The 16,542-nt window shown below is 41.3% G+C and overlaps 1 protein-coding gene across 9 annotated transcripts in view; it reads left to right on the top strand.

The window, feature by feature from the left end:
* Positions 1-66: 66 nt before the first annotated feature.
* The window catches only part of TTC13 (tetratricopeptide repeat domain 13), a 102,029-nt gene continuing 85,553 nt past the window's right edge, over positions 67-16,542 (top strand). For 6 of the 9 annotated variants that reach the window (XM_050769129.1, XM_050769118.1, XM_050769108.1 and 3 more), the window contains exon 1: positions 67-379. In XM_050769129.1, coding sequence (XP_050625086.1) covers positions 109-379 — 271 coding nt within the window. In that variant the 5' untranslated portion in view covers positions 67-108. The remainder of the gene's footprint in view (positions 380-16,542) is intronic. The other 3 variants (XR_007721485.1, XR_007721486.1, XM_050769087.1) reach the window with 1 other exon arrangement.

Genomic DNA, 16,542 nt, shown 5'->3' with positions numbered 1-16,542 from the left:
TCTCCCTTTGCCCCACCCCCTTGCCACGGTCCACCTGCCCGCCGTGGGTTAGAGGCGGGGAGGCCTGAGAGCCGGGCGAGGGCTGTTGCACATGCGCCTTGAGGGAAGATGGCACCTGCCGGCTGCTGCTGCTGCTGCTGCTTCTGGGGCGGCGCTGTGGCCGCCGCGGGCGCCGCCCGGCGTGTCCTGCTGCTGCTGCTGCTGGGGGTCCTGTCTGCCGTGCCGCGGCCGGGAGCCCTGGCCACCGAGCACTACTCGCCGCTCTCCCTGCTGAAGCAGGAGCTGCAGCACCGGCAGCAGCAGGAGGCCCCGGCGGGCGGCGGCGGCTGCAGCCCGCAGTCCGGGGACTGGGGGGACCAGTACTCTGCCGAGTGCGGCGGTGAGTGGGCGGCGGCGGGCGTCTAAGTCGGCCGGGGCCACGGGGCGGCGGGGCTGGGGTCCGGGGCCGGGATACGGGCCGCCCGGGCCTCACGCCTCCGGCTGCGGCACGCGATCCGCTGGAGCCGGCTCCGCCAGGGGTCCTGTCGGGCTGCTTCCCGCCGCTGCCACCCACGCCGCCGCTTGCCCTCCTGCAACCGCCTCTGGTCAGGGCGGCGAGTCGAGAAAAGAGCTGACGGCATGCTCCCGGGGCCAGGGCGGCCTCTCCTGAGTCTGAAGCGACTGTTGGAAGGGTGGCAGGGGAGACGGCAGGTGGCCCGGGACAGCCCTGTTCCCGCCGCCGGCCTTCCGAGGATGCCGAGGGGGCGAGGGAGGGGCGGGCGGATGAGCACCCAGCCCGGCGTCTTGCGGAGCCCGCCCCGGGAGGGAGACGCCTGGCCCATCTTAGGCCTGGAAATCAGGTTTCCTGATCTCCTGGGTTAATGTCTCGTATAAAACAGTTCCTAAAAATTCGATCCCTGGAATGGAAAAAAAGAGCAAGCCCTTCTTATCTGCTCGTTGACATCCTGCTTCCAGTTGTTTAACCTGCGATCTGTCAGGTGTCTCCCAGAGTGAAAGAAGGCCCCTGCAGGCCTTGAGCCTGTGTGTCAGTGCCGTGTGTGTATTGGAGCTACGCCAGCTCATTCATTAAGAATGGGCGCTATTAGCTTCAGTTTAATAAATAATAGCAGATGCCTCTGGAACGAAATACATGTGTACCTTTTTTTTTGTTTTGAAGTTCTGTCGTGGGTCTTTTTACCCATCAATCCCCTCCCTTTCTCTTTCCCCATTCTCTGTGTGAGTTCCCTTATAGTTTGCTTTGGGAAAGGCCTGGGTCTACCAAACTCACTAGGAGATGGTTGCTTTTAAGACTTGGCAGTGGTTTTCTTTAGCATTGTGTGTCTGGGAAAACAATACCTTTTTTTTTTTTTAGTTGAGATGAGACATCAAGATTAGCACAATCTGATTTCCTTTTAGCACAATCTGACTTCCTTGAGGAAGTGTCACTCAGAGGTATGTGACTTTTTTTGTTTTGCAGTAGGCGGTAGCTGGTAACAGCATAACACGGCTAGCCTTGCACAGTGGAAAACGAACGGCGTTTACTTGCCTCTGTCACTTTCTGTATCTCTGAGCTAGTGAATTACCTGTCTTTGTAAAATGCCTCCTCTGTAAGTGGAAAGCACTGTTCACCTAATTGTGGGGTTTTATTTTCCTCACGAGGGTGCTGTGAGGGAAATGAGAAGTAGCCGACATATATTGAGTGCTTGCTGTATGCCAGGTGCTGTTCTAAGTGCTTTAGGTCTATGAGCCTAGTATATTAGTCTGTCAGAAAAACAGTAACCACCTCATTAGATGGTGGCTCATTTTCTCAGATGAACAAACTGAAACATAGTGAAATTGTCATCTTCTTGAGATCCCACAGCTGCCAAAGGAGGAACCCATGTAGTCGGGCTCCAGACAAAACCTTTGTCTTCACTAAGTTGTTGTAGGTAGGCAAACCACATCTGTAGTATTTACTTGCATATGGTGCATGTTGGGTAAATTTCCGTTTCTCCTTTGGTCATGTGGTGCTTACTGGCTAAAGGAGCCCCAGCGTTTAGACAGTGGAAGGTATATATTGATTAATACTATGAAATCTATTGGTATTATTGATGTCAGTGCCTCATTTGATTCTTTGGTGTCAGGCTAACCACCAGTATTTAAGAACCCTTGTTCAAGCCAGCTCTGACTTGTATTATGATTTTTCCCTGGAGGATGAACACTGTATCATGAAGCTTTAAACATAATTTATTTAGATGTTTCTACCTTCTTTTTCTCTCTCCCATGTAGTACTCATTTTTTCTAGCTTGGAATTTAAAATGTACTGTTGCAAATGAACGACCTGAGTCTTTCAGATCACCTCCTCTGGCTGTGTGAGTAGCTGCCAACAGGTGCTAAATGCGGGCAGCTGCCGCTGTGGTCACCCAAGAAGTCATTTCCAGAATCAACTACTTGGAGCTCCAGCTGTTTCCCTCAGCTTTCCTGGCTGCAGTATGCGACAAAAGCCATCTCTGTTGTTGTAGGGGCTACTGAAATACTTCTCATTTCTCCCTCTTCGCCCTGGACAACTGTGTAGAAGCTGGACCCTATGAAACCTGCTTCATTTCTTCTCTGTCCTAGGATGTGGGGATGAATTCAGGATTTACAACTAACCATGTCATAGCCTGAGGGGCAGCTGATGCTCTGTATCTGGAAACTCATTTGAGCAACATTAGGGTCTAGACAAATGTCAGGATCCAGAACTAGTCAGTTCTTCAGAATCATACAGACTTGGCTTTACTAAGCATTGATCATGCCATCGTCTCTTGCTTGCCTGTCCAGCCACAAACCTGTTCATATCAACCCAGCACATATACTGAGGACAAGCACAGCAGCACAACCACTTTTCAGAATCTTTCCCACAGCTTTCAGGTTCAAATGGCTGAGCTGATGCCTGCTTGGGTCTAAATTTAAATCTGCATAGCTCCTTACAAGCAGTATGTTTATTCCCTTGAGACAGAACTGCCAGTGATTGTACATACAAGGACAATGGCTGGTGGGAGCCCACCAGTCCAAAAACAACAGACTGGCAATGGCTGGCCCAGCTATACACACCACCATCACATGGAATCCAGGTCCCAGGGAACAGCCTAATTGTTCAGTGGGCTGAGTCCTACCCAGATCCACTGCAGAGGTTACAGGCATGGATGCCCCTCTGGTGCCATATGTCTCAGCCTGAGCTTTGCATGTTTCTCGTTCCCCCTTTTAACATTTTCTACTCCACATTTTTACTGTTACCTTTTTGATTTTTGATTTTATTTATTTTTACCTTTTTACTTGAAAAGCATATATAACCACAAATTTGTCTTCTCTATTTACTTGTAGAGAAAATAATATTTTAAAAAAAGGAACACTGTATTGTACATATTTTAAAAATAAAAGTAAAATTCCTGTTGCCGAAGCCCTATCTTTAATTTGTAACTGTAGAAGGAAATAATGAACAGAAGTATTTTTCCAATTCTTTCCTCACTTTTTTAGTTATATCATCATAAACACTCTGCAATCTTTTTTAATCCTTTTGATAGTGAAGTAGGTGCTGTTTTTTTCTATTTTTTTAGAGACAGGGTCTTGCTCTGTTTCCCCGGAGGTAGTTCAGTGGTGCTATCATAGCTCACAGCCTCGAATTGCTGGTTTGAAGCCATCCACCTGCCTCAGCTTCCCAAGTAGCTAGGACTATAGACGTGTACCACCATGCCCAGCTATTTTTTTTTTTTTTCTGTAGAGACAGCGTCTGGCTATGTTGTGCCTAGGTTGGTCAAACTCCTGGACTCAAGCAGTCCTTCCACCTCAGCCTCCCAAAGTGTTGGGATTACAGGCGTGAGCCACCATGCCTGGCCAATGCTGTTTTTAATTCCCATTTTACAAACTGAGACAGAGAAGTTAAGGTTACACAGTGAAGAGTGGAGCCAGGATTTGAACCTGACCTGGCCATTTGTGTGTTATCTTCAGTAATTGTTGCATATTAGGGTAATTTCTTACTAATATTAATGATAAAGTCCTATACCTTCAAGCTTTGTTGAAAGTTACATTCTTAAATCACTGTTAGAATTTTGTATTTGACTACAAATACAAGGATGCTTCACCGAACCTAGTATTTTGAACTGCATGGCTAGAATGGGTTTGTTCTTTCATTGAAAAAGTATTTGTATACCTACTAGATGCTACTTAGTATTCTGGACCCTGGTGATGCAGCACAGCTGACTGAGTTCCTAGTATGGATCCTGTGTCTTGATGAGGGAAGAAATAAGTACAGTTACATACCATTTAACAACAGAATATGTTTTGAGAAATGTGTCGTTAGGCGATTTCATCATGGTGCAAACATCCAAGAGTGTTTACACAGACCTAGATTGAATAGCCCATTACACACCTTGGTTGTATGGTATAGCCTGTTGCTCCCAGGCTACAGACCTGTAGCATATTACTGTACTGAATACTATAGGCAGTTGTAACGTAGTGACAAGTGTTTGTATATCTAAATATAGAAAATGTACAGTAAAAATATGGTATTACTGTCTTATGGGACCATTCTCATAGATATGTGGTCCATCATTGGCCAAATCATTATGTGGCGCATGACTCTATATAGTAGGGCCTGGTAATACATGCCTTGAAAATAAAGCAGTGTGACAGGATAAAGAGCAGTGTGCAGGTGCTACTTTAAGAGGTGGCCTGGGATGGCTTCTGGTAAGGAGACATTTGAGCTGAGACTTGGATAGAGTGAGATTTGGAGTGATCTTAGAAATATCTTAATTTGCCACTCTAATTTTATAGATCTAGTGAATTAAGGTCTTGTGAAATTGTAACTTGTTCATTGATTTAAAAATTCAGGTTCTCTGCTCTTCTTTTTTTTTTTGAGATGGAGTCTTGCCCTGTCACCCAGGCTGGAGTGCAGTGGTGTGATCTCAGCTCACTGCAACCTCCGCCTCCCGGGTTCAAGTGATTCTCCTGCCTCAGCCTCCCAAGTAGCTGGAATTACAGGCGCCTGCCACCAAGCCCAACTAATTTTTTGTATTTTTAGTAGAGACAGGGTTTCACCATGTTGGCTAGGCTGGTCTGGAACTCCTGACCTCGTGATCCGCCCACCTTGGCCTCCTAAAAGGCTGGGATTACAGGCGTGAGCCACCACACCTGGCCCCTCTGCTCTTCTTACCAAAGCTAAACTATATCTCTTTCAAATGTAGTATGCATCATGTATTAAATTATATCTTTATACTCTTTACAGACAGTATAAGGTATATTTTATGGTTTAAGCATATGCATTTCTATAAGTTGTTTTAAAAATACTTTTTTTCTCCTTTTGTCTTGAAAATGTAGTAGTAACAAGAACAGTGAGTTTGTGAGAATCTTTTTTCCAATGCCTTCAGCTTTTTTTCACTGCTCTTGAGTGATGCAGCCCTGTACTTGATGTCTTAATTTTCTTTAGTTTGTTGAAATTAATGAACCCAGAATTGTGTTTGTTCTATTTTTTCCGCAGTTCTTTATGGGAAAAGGCATTTAGAGTCTGTCTGTCCAATTTGGGAATTATGAGCTGCCAGAAAAATAAGGAAGTAGCTGTGAACCTAGCTCTGTGTTTTTGACAAAATGGGTAACACTGAGATTGTCGGTGTATGTGGTAGCTTTCTTAATTAAGGAATTGGCCATTTAAATACGTGAAGTCAGTCTTTTCGCTCACGGCACATAGATCATTGCTATGCCTAGAGATGGGAGAGAATCAACAGAAGGAAACTTACGGTATGAGAGCTATTTCCTTTTTTGCTCTATGAGGAAGTTGAGAACCACATTTTGTGCTCAGTCATAGCAACTGTGGTAACCATTACTGTGAGTGTATTTGGTCAATCCTTTCGTCTCCTGGCTCTGATTTTCTGTGTTTGTCATCGTACATAGTTTCATGGCAGACCTCTTCATGTCCTGTTTTTCAAGGCGTACCTGAGTAAATTTGCCAGGGCAACGTCGCTGTGCTCAGAGACTGAGGCACAGAGTGATGAAGAGATTGTGATCTTGCCACATCCTGGCCCCTGTGCCATTGCCAGAGGGTGTTTCCCTTTTACTCACTGAACGGCATCTTTCAGAAAATCCTCTGGTTTAGAAGTAGCATTTTATAGCTTAAGCCCTACGATGATGGCAGCCTATCATTCACTTTTTCACATATATCTGTTGTCATTAAGACTTACATCTACCTTTTAAAAGATCTACACATTGCTAAACCTGTTCAGCTTCAGGTGATAAGGGTTAATTATTATTTTCCAATCTCTGGGTGGAGGCAGAAGTTACGTGGCTTGGGTTTTAGAACCTACTTGGAGCATGACTGTAGGAAAGTCAAGGCTCTTCAATGTGCACCACTCAATGTACAGACAGCTTAGCTTCATTGCACTCGATAAATACATGACTAACTTTTAAAACTTCTCCCTTTCACAATGGGTTGTTTTAAAGAGGTCATTTTATTTGGGCTCATCTTATCTTGCAGATAGAATAAATACACGATTTATCAAAGTAGCAGAATTTTAATACTTTTAACTTTGGGTGAATGCTTTCTGACATTTTCCTTTTCTTATGTTTTGGTTTTACTTTTTTATTGAAATACAACATATATACAGGAAAGTACATATGTCCTAAGTGTAGATAACTCAATATATTTTCATAAGCTGAACAACTTATGTAATCAGAAAGAACCGAAATCAATAGCTGTCTGTTTTTAAGATTGCCGATAGTCTCATTCCATGCTAACCCTGGTTTCATTTGGGAACTGTTTCGCCTTTCTTTATATCTGATTTAGGGTCCAGCACCATGCAGTGGACTTACACTGCACATGTGCTGGCATTCTTTCCATAGACTTTCACTTAGGAATCAGTTGGTGCATGTCAGGACCACCTCTACAAGAGAGGACCAGTTGTCTTCTCTTGCACCTTTTCCCTGCTGGTGTTTGCGATGTTCTCAGTGACTCTGTATTCCCTTGTCACTAATCTTTTCATGTCAGTGCCTGGCTCTGCTTCAGCATTCCCTGTGGAGTTGATGTTGTATGCCAGTATGTGTGGGCTTATGAGAAAGCTTTTAGCTCTTAAAAGTATGTGTCACTTTGAGCATCTGATGCATCTTCAGTCTAGTGTATAAACTTACGCTAAGTAACTGCCCTTTGTGGGGAAGGTCTGGCCACCCGGTTTGTTGGTTAAGGCATCCTTCTTCTGTTCTGCTCATGTAATTTGCTACTGTGCCTTTTTTTCCATCCTGTGCAGTGAATTCCTTTTCTTTTGATTCTTTACATGTGTTAATATTTGTATGTGGGTTAAGATACCTTTGATTCGATTACATTCAAGCTTTATTAAAAAACAAAACAAAACAAAACTTCTGTCTCTTTAAGATGGCTTTTGTGGATCCTTGGTTCCAATGGATTAATTATATGTTTACTTTATAATTTAATACTCAGCAGGCAGTCTCTATTTTCAGTTTGCTTTACGATAACACATCTCAGGTACTGATGAATATTTCATTTCATTAAATGAAGCATATAAATTCTTCAGAGCATTTTGTCTGTTATTACACTCTAAAAGGAATTTACCCCTTGGGACCATATTTCGGGACCATTGAGCAATGTAGTATATGATGTCAACTGTGGTTGTATTTTTTTTTTTGAAATGGAGTCTTGCTCTGTCGCCCAGGCTGGAGTGCAGTGGCGCGATCTCCGCTCACTGCAAGATCTGCCTCCTGGGTCCACACCATTCGCCTGCCTCAGCCTCCCAAGTAGCTGGGGCTACAGGCGCCCGCCACCACGCCTGGCTAATTTTTTTGTATTTTTAGTAGAGACGGGGTTTCACCGTGTTAGCCAGAATGGTCCCGATCTCCTGACCTCGTGATCTGCCTGCCTCGGCCTCCCAAAGTGCTGGGATTACAGGCGTGAGCCACCATGCCTGGCCACCTGTGGTTGTCTTATATGTGCAAAAATTGATAAAAGCAAAAGACACTACAAGTTGATACCACATAGCCACCTGGCCTTCAGGTAGTTCTTCCAGCCACAAGAATTCTGCCTTCTCTTCCCAGGTTTACCCTGTACCTGGGATTAGGATTGTCGATAAATAAGTTGTAGCCTATCCAAGCGAAAAGCCCAGTCATCCTTGTATTCAAGTAGCTCAGTGTACAGTCTGTTATAACTAGGTGGTTGAGTGATGAGTGCTACCCAGCAGCTATTGATTTCCTTCTAAACTGGCCATGGGTTTGCTGCTTATAAGCTTTCAGTCAGTTTTCTCACACACATGGATGTGTGAGAAATACATGCTACTGCCAGTGCCACCTTCTCTCCTTCCTTGGAGGTGATGACTGTCATCTTATTTGACTAAGAAAGAAGCAGTGAGAAAACAACTTCCTTGCTCCCCACCACCCCAGCTGCTGGCCTGCTGGCAGATGGACTGGTCGATTTTGCTTTCTGTGCTGTTGTGGTGGCTGAGTGGCCGGTGCCTCTGCCTAGTTCAGCTCTCTGTTCACTGGCTGTCATTTCCTCTTGTCTTCCATCAGCATACAGATGGTCTTAATAACTACCATCCTGAAAAGACAAGCAACCAAGATGACCACACATCCCTCCAGCCGCTGCCCCATCCATCTACCTCCTTTTACAGCAGAATTCCTCAAAGGAGATGTTCATATGGACTGCCTCCACCACTCCACTTTCTCTTGGACCTTCTATGGTTAGCTTTTGTCCTCGTCACTGTGCCAAAACTGCTCTTCTTAAGGTCAGTTGTGTGTGAGGTTTAGGAGGAGAGGAAAGAAGTTTCAAGACACTGCTATACCTAAATTGTTCTTACTAGGACCCAGCATTGGCAGAAAGAGTTGTGACAAATGTACCGTGTTCTTCATTGCTGTGGCGAGACCCGGCTGTGCTATGTCTTTGTTTTGTGACTTTAAACATGTTCATTAACCTTGAGTTTATTTCCCCATGTGTACAGTGGGCATAGTGTGCCTTGTACCTACCTTGGAGGATGGAGAATCAAAAGAAATAAGGTTTGTGGAGGCATTTGGAAGCTGGGAAGCACTGTGAAGGCCAAGATAAGCTTAAAGAAAGTAGATAGAAAAATTTAACAGAAAAACTCTACGATTTTAGCCTATAAGCATATACTAACATTTAACAATCCTTTTCTATGCACAGGGCTTTATACCTTTATTCTTTACAGTAGCCCTGTGAAGGTACCTGGGGGTGGTTATTTCTGTTTTACAGATGAAGGAGCTGAGGCTAAGATGTACTAAAGGACTTGCTGTAAGTCAAACAGCCAGGGAAGCATCCGATCTGGGTTAGTCTGACTCCATAGCCCTGCCCTGAACCACTGTTACATTGCCTTCAAACTAATTAATTACGTTTGAAGTCAGGGAAATACTAGAATTAATTATAAGACCTAGTTCTTTGAAAATACAGCTTAAGATTAGACAGTTATCTAGCAAGCCTAATCAAGAAAAGTGAGAAGAAACAAGTGTTTGGCTTGAGGAATAAGCAAGTAAATAAATATGAAAATCATTACAATAACTATGTCCAGCTTTATGGCCCAGATGTAGAACCTTTCAAAGAAATGAACAAAAGATAAATTGCTAAGTTGATTCTCCCACTATCTCTTAAATGTTCATCTTCACCAGGGTCAACTCTTCTCTTATTTTTTTTTGTGAGACGGAGTCTCGCTCTGTCACCCAGGCTGGAGTGCAGTGGCCGGATCTCAGCTCACTGCAAGCTCCGCCTCCCAGGTTTACGCCATTCTCCTGCCTCAGCCTCCCGAGTAGCTGGGACTACAGGTGCCCGCCACCTCGCCCGTCTAGTTTTTTGTATTTTTTAGTAGAGAGGGGGTTTCACCGTGTTAGCCAGGATGGTCTCGATCTCCTGAGCTCGTGATCCGCCCGTCTCGGCCTCCCAAAGTGCTGGGATTACAGGCTTGAGCCACCGCGCCCGGCCTAACTCTTCTCTTATTAAACGTAAGCTTCCTAAGCTTTCTTAGAGATTGTACTTACAGTCTCAGCTTATCATCCACTGTAAGTTAATGATTATCCAATCATCACATCCATATCTGTAGCATTTACCTTTCTCTGGACTTTCTTAACTACATGCTAGACAGCCTCCAGCATAATCACTTGACTCAAACCCAAAGTTAGCTCTTGATTTCCCTCTAAAACCTCTCTTCCTCTTAAACTCCCTGTTTCCGTTGATGGCACCACTTCTTCCCTCATTGCACAAACTGGAAACCTGTGTCTTTTCCCTCTTTCTGTGCCTAACTCTTTCTCAAGGCCTTGTGCTTTTTACTTGCTGTATCCTTTAGACTGTGACCCTCTGTTTCAACTTGATGGCTGCTGCCGCCATTCAGACTTTGCTCATTTTTACTGGCCATGGCCTCCCACCTGCGCCCTGCTCCCCTTGCCCCTTCTCTCCTCAGACACCTGTTAGTGATGTCACCTCCTGCTTAAACCCACCCTGCCTTCTTAGTTTAATACTAAGAAGAAAGGGAATAAATGAACTAGATACTGAACTTGAGCTGCGAGAAGAGGTAATAAGGGAAATTAGAAGGCCTAAATACAGCAAAGCTGGTATAAGTGAATTAGAAATAGAGCAGCAGTGGAATTGAGAAATAGACCTAAGAGTTGTTTTTTTAAAAAAGGATGTTTAAGAAGTTCTGGAGGTCTGTTTCACATCAGTGCACATATACCTAATACTACTGAACCATACAACCTAAAAATGGCTAACGTGGTTGCTTTTATCTGATGTGTGTGTGTGTGTGTGTGTGTGTGTGTGTGTGTTTTAACCACAATAAAAAAAAAAAGCCCCTTCCCCCCGCAGGAGAACAAATTCTTAAGTGATTAAATAAAACAAAAAAGAAGAATAAAATAGATAAGTCTGATGAGGTGACCACAGAAAGAGGGAGCAGGTGCGAGCATCATTTGTGAACGAGAGGCATGTGCGGAGCTCTAGAGGCCGTGAGAATGAAGAGACAACTGTGCAGAAATCTCTGCTAAGGAGTTAAACTCTGACGCAATGAAGAAATGTCCGGAGATGATGTAGAAGAACAAGATAGAATTCTGTGATGCATTTTCACATGGTTTCTGTAGTAATCGGCACTAATTTTACTTGTACAACGTAAGCAAGGAAGAAAACTAATGCTTTTCCTATCCAAGGAAATTTATACAATTTACGTACAGCTGGTTGAGCTGTAATTATTTATTATATTATGTAGTTATTCTTTAATATAATCATGTATGATAGTAATTAAAGCCATTGTGAGTATATATTTTAAGATTGAAGAACAAATTTAACCTCCTGTTGCAAACAACTATAGTTATAACTCTAGCAACTATTTCTCTATTGCAGACCTTAGAAGATGCATACATAGTTGTAAAAATTTTAAGTAAAATATTAGTAAATTGAAACCAGCAAGCAATTAAAAGAATAATCTACCTCAATCAGAGTTTGTTTTAGAAGTACACAGATGGTTCAACTTGAAAAAATTAATTGGTTCATAAGCCAAAAGAGAAAAATCATAGAAACATCTAAATAAATCTCAAAAGGTGCTTGATAAAGGTCAGCAAGCTCTCCTGATTTAAAGTTTCTGGTAAAAAAAAAAAAAAAAGAATAGTTCTTTTAATACAGTGAAGTATATCAGTCTCAACTCATAGCCACCACAGAGCAGCTTTCCACTGGATGTTGAGAAATGTTAGATGAAAAAGTTGTATCAAACGTTGATGAAATCTTAGTTATTAAATGAAGTATTAATGTCAGGAATAAGCAGGGGTGCCTGTTAATCACTGGCGTTATTGAGCACTTTTTAGAAGTTTCATCTAGTATAATAAGATGCTAAATGAATATAAATATTTTAAAAGACCTTGATAAAATTACATACAGATAATACAGTTATCAACTGAATAAATGGAGACATTAATAGGGCTGTAAAGAGTTCAATAATGTGGGCAGATAAAATATTCAGCACTAGGCAGTTAGACAAAGGATTTACCATGTGCTGGTATTTCTGCCTGACTGCTCTCCCGGTGCCGTAGCCTCCCATGGTGAAATTCTTAATTTCCTTCAGGTCGCCTTCCACTTATTCATGGCTAAGAGCACAGACTCCAGAACCAGACTGCCTCGGTTCAGGGAGGCCTCCACTGCTTTGCTAGAGGGTAGTCTCAGGAAGATTACTGTAAGTTCCTCGGGTTCATTTTCCTCATCTTTGAAATGGGGATTTAAAGGTTGCCTGTACAAGGTAACTATGTGTTAGCTGATATTATTCACATCCGCGGGAAGCTGACCAGGCCACGTCTTCCTACTGTGCTGTCATATGTAGCTTTCACACTGTTGTTGGTTTACGTTTCTTTGTGTACTTTGATTGCTATCAGTTTTCCCACAGGGAACTATAATCTCTAAGTAGAAGAAGCGTCATTTCTGGTTTTGCTCAGTAGAGGCTAACACAGTGATAGGAACATAGTAGATGCTCAACAAATATGTATTGAATCAATGGTTATCAACCCAATTTAAAAAAATCACATGTAAATCCTATATAAAATGTATGAAGTGTCATGTAGTTTAATAAAATATTTTAAAAGATAAAATTTTATAAAGAAGTATTTATTCTCCTATTAATCTACAATTTTAATGCCATCCTAACACAAATCATAGAGAGATTTTTTGTTTTGGAACTTAAAAAACTGAAGTTTATCTGAAGGAAGAATGTTTATATAAATAGCCAAGAAAGTTTTGGAATAAAATTGATAATAGCTTTGCTTTATATTAAAATGTATGTATTGTGTATCAAGATATCACCCTCTACCCCGTATGTACAATTATTATGTATCAATTAAAAATAATAAAAACCAAAAAACATTTATTGTGAGGCTACAATAATTGAAACAATGTGATACTGAAATCAAAACAAACAGATCATTATAAAGGATTAGAAAGTGTAGAAACAAAAGTTTCTTATAGAGAACTAAAAATTTATTTTAAAAATATTAAATGAAAAGTGATATATAATCGTAAGTTTAAGTAATTAGGAGAAAATTTAAGTCAGGTGCAGTGATTCATGCCTGTAATCCCAGTATTCTTTGGGAAGTTGAGGCGAGAGGATTGCTTGAGCCCAAGTGTCCGAGACCATTCTGGGCAACACAGTGGGACCCTGTCTTCACAAAAAATAAAAATGAAAAATTAGCCAGGTGTGGTGGTGCACGCCTGTGTTCCCAGCTACTAGGGATGCTGAGGTCAATGCTGCAGTTAGCCGAGATTGTGCCATTGCACTCTAGCCTGGGTGTCAGAGTGAGACCCTGTCTCAAAAAAAGGAAAATAAAATTTAATCAAATGGGAAAATATTTACATTATATTACTAAGTTAAGAGGACAGGTTACTAAGCAATGTATCTCATTCCATTCTCACATTATCCTAATGACGATAGTGGTAGGTAACATTTTTTTTGAGCTCTTTCTGTGTGTCAGAAACTGTACCATATGCTTTTCATATATTTCCTTATTTAAATATTACAACCACCCTGAGAAGTTGATACTATTATTGACCGTATTTTGCAAATGAAACTGGAAGATTACAATGGCTGAGAGCCAGGAAGTAGTAGCAGAGAGCAGGAATTCAAATCCAGACTGTCTGATTTCAGAATTACCACTTTTTATTACGTATACCAAAATTTTCAGTGGTTCTCAATGAATGATGCCATTCTAAATGATTTTTACTTATGTTCTGCAATTTCTGTATATTTCGTATTTTCTACAATGAACATGAACGTGAAATACTACTGTAATTTTTAAAAACGTAAATATCCATGCAGAGATTGGACATTTGTTAGAGCTGTTGCTGAAGTTGCACTTAAATCTTAAAAAAATGTTTTTTAACTTATTCAAAAAAAATTTATGGGTACATGAATATTAGTTGTATGTATTTATGGAATACATGAGATGTTTTGATACCAGCATGTAATGTGAAGTAAGCATATCATGAAGAATTAGGGGGGTGTGCATCCCCTCAAGCATTTATCTTTTGAGTTGCAATCCAAATACATTGTTTAAGTTATTTTAAAATATACAATTAAGTTGTTATTGACTATAGTCATCCTTTTGTGCTATCAAATAGAAGGTCTTATTCATTCTTTCTGGGGTTTTTTGTAACCATCCCCACCTCCCCGCCATTCCCCTACTATACTTCCCAGCCTCTGATAACTATCCTTCCATTCTCTATGTCCATGAGTTCAATTGATTTGATTTTTAGATCCTACAAATAAGTGAGAACATGCAGTTTGTCTTTCTGTGCTTGGGATATTCCACTTAACATAGTGATCTCCAGTTCCATCTATGTTGTTGCAAATGACTGGATCTCATTGTTTTTTGTTTTTTAGACGGAGTCTTGTTCTTGTCGCTTAGGCTGGCATGCAATGGTGTGATTTTGGCTCACTGCAACCCCTGCCTCCTGGGTTTGAGCGATTCTCCTGCCTCAGCCTCCTGAGTAGCTGGGATTACGGGTGCCTGCCACCAGGCCCAGCTAATTTTTGTATTTTTAGTAAAGACGGGGTTTCACCTTGTTGGCCAGGCTGGTCTTGAACTCCTGACCTCAGGTGATCCACCCACCTCGGCCTCCCAAAGTGCTGGGATTACAGGCTGATCTCATTGTTTTTTATGGCTGAATAGTACTCCACATTTTCTTTATCCATTCATCTGTTGATAAACACTTAGGTTGCTAACAAATCTTAGCTATTGTAAACAGTGCTGCAGCAAATATAGGATTGCAGATATCTCTTCCATATACTGATTTCCTGTTTTTTGGGTATATACCCAGCAGTGGGATTGCTGGATCATATGGTAGCTCAATTTTTAGTTTTTTGGGGAAACTCCAAACTGTTCTCTATTGTGGTTCTGCTAATTTACATTCTCACTGCAGTGTACAAGGGTTCCCCTTTCTCCATATCCTCACCAGCATTTGTTATTTCCTGTCTTTTGCAATATACACCATTTTAACTGGGGTGAGATGATATCTCATTGTCGTTTTGATTTGCATTTTTTGATGATCAGTGATGTTGAGCACTTTTTCATATGCCTGTTTGCCTTTTGTATGTCTTCTTTTGAGAAATGTCTATTCAAATCTTTCCCCATTTTTTCTTTGGATTATTAAATTTTTTCCTATAGAGTTGTTTGTGCTCCTTATATATTCTGGTTATTAATTGCTTGTCAGAGGGGTAGTTTGCAAATATTTTCTCTCATTCTGTGGGTCGTCTCTTCACTTTGTTGCTTGTATCTTTTGCTGTGGAGAAGCTTTTTTTAACTTGATGTGATCCCATTTGTCCCTGTTTGCTTTGGTTGCCTGTGTTTGTGGGTGTTGCTCAAGAGATCTTTGCCCAGACGAATATCATGGAGAGCTTCCCCAATGTTTTCTTGTAGTAGTCTCATAGTTTGAGGTCTTGGATTTCAGTCTTTAATCCATTTGGATTTCATTTTGTATATGGTGAGAGATAGGAGTCTAGTTTCATTCTTTTGCATATGGATATTCAGTTTTCTCAGCACCATTTATTGAAGAGACTGCCTTCCCCAGTGTGTATTCTTGGCACCTTTGTCAAAAATGAGTTTGCTGTAGGCGTGTGGATTTGTTTCTGGGTTCTCTATTTTGTTCTGTTAGTCTGTGTGTCTGTTTTTATGCCAGTACCATGCTGTTTTGGTTACTATAGCTGGATTTAAATACTCTTAAAGATTTCCTTTAAAAGAAAGTGTAGAAACAGATCCTAATGTCTATAATGTATTATAAAGGTGGCATTCAAATTGATAATTTAACAAGTGGTGCTGGGACAACTGGCTAACCATTTGGAAAATAGATAATTAGGAATTTTTTTCAATACCTTATGCATGGATAGGTTTAGATGACTTAAAAATGAGCAAAGGATATAAGCGATTTACAAAAGAGGAGATACAAATGGCCAATAAACCAAAAGTTTAACTTTATTAGTGCTATGTTCAGATTGGGAAAGACAAAAAGAATGTCAGTACTCTGGAGGGAAATGGACCTTCTCAAACTGCTAGTGGGAATGAAATTGTTATTATATGCTAGGAAGGAAATGGGGCAATATATATGAAAAATATTAAAATTGTGTACACCCTTTGACTTGACAATTTTATTTGTTGGAATCTATCGTAAGTGGGTACATTTTCAAAATTATAGGTCAAGAATACTTACTGAAATACTGTTCATATTGAGAAAAAAGTAGGGACATCCTAAGTATCCAATGATAAAAGTATGGTTAAGTTCCATATTATGGAATGCTGTGCAGCCTTTTACAATTATGTAGGTGTATATTTATTGAAACTGAAATGGATTCCACAAAAGAGAGGGATTGTTAGAATAAGGCCATGTATACACATTGCTTAGCACAGTGCCTGGCATATAGTAAGTAAGCTAAGTTTTCTTAGCTTAGAAAAGGCAGGAGAAACAGGTTATAAATGTGTAAGTTTCCAAAATATCTTGCGAGTCATTATTCTCCAACCGTCTGCCAGGAACCATTACTACCTTCATTCTTGTGGGACTAAAACCTTTCCCTGGGGTTCAGATCAGGCTTT

Source organism: Macaca thibetana, chromosome 1, assembly GCF_024542745.1.
Source record: "Macaca thibetana thibetana isolate TM-01 chromosome 1, ASM2454274v1, whole genome shotgun sequence".
Lineage (NCBI taxonomy): Eukaryota > Metazoa > Chordata > Mammalia > Primates > Cercopithecidae > Macaca > Macaca thibetana.
This window is presented reverse-complemented; position numbering and strand designations above follow the sequence as displayed.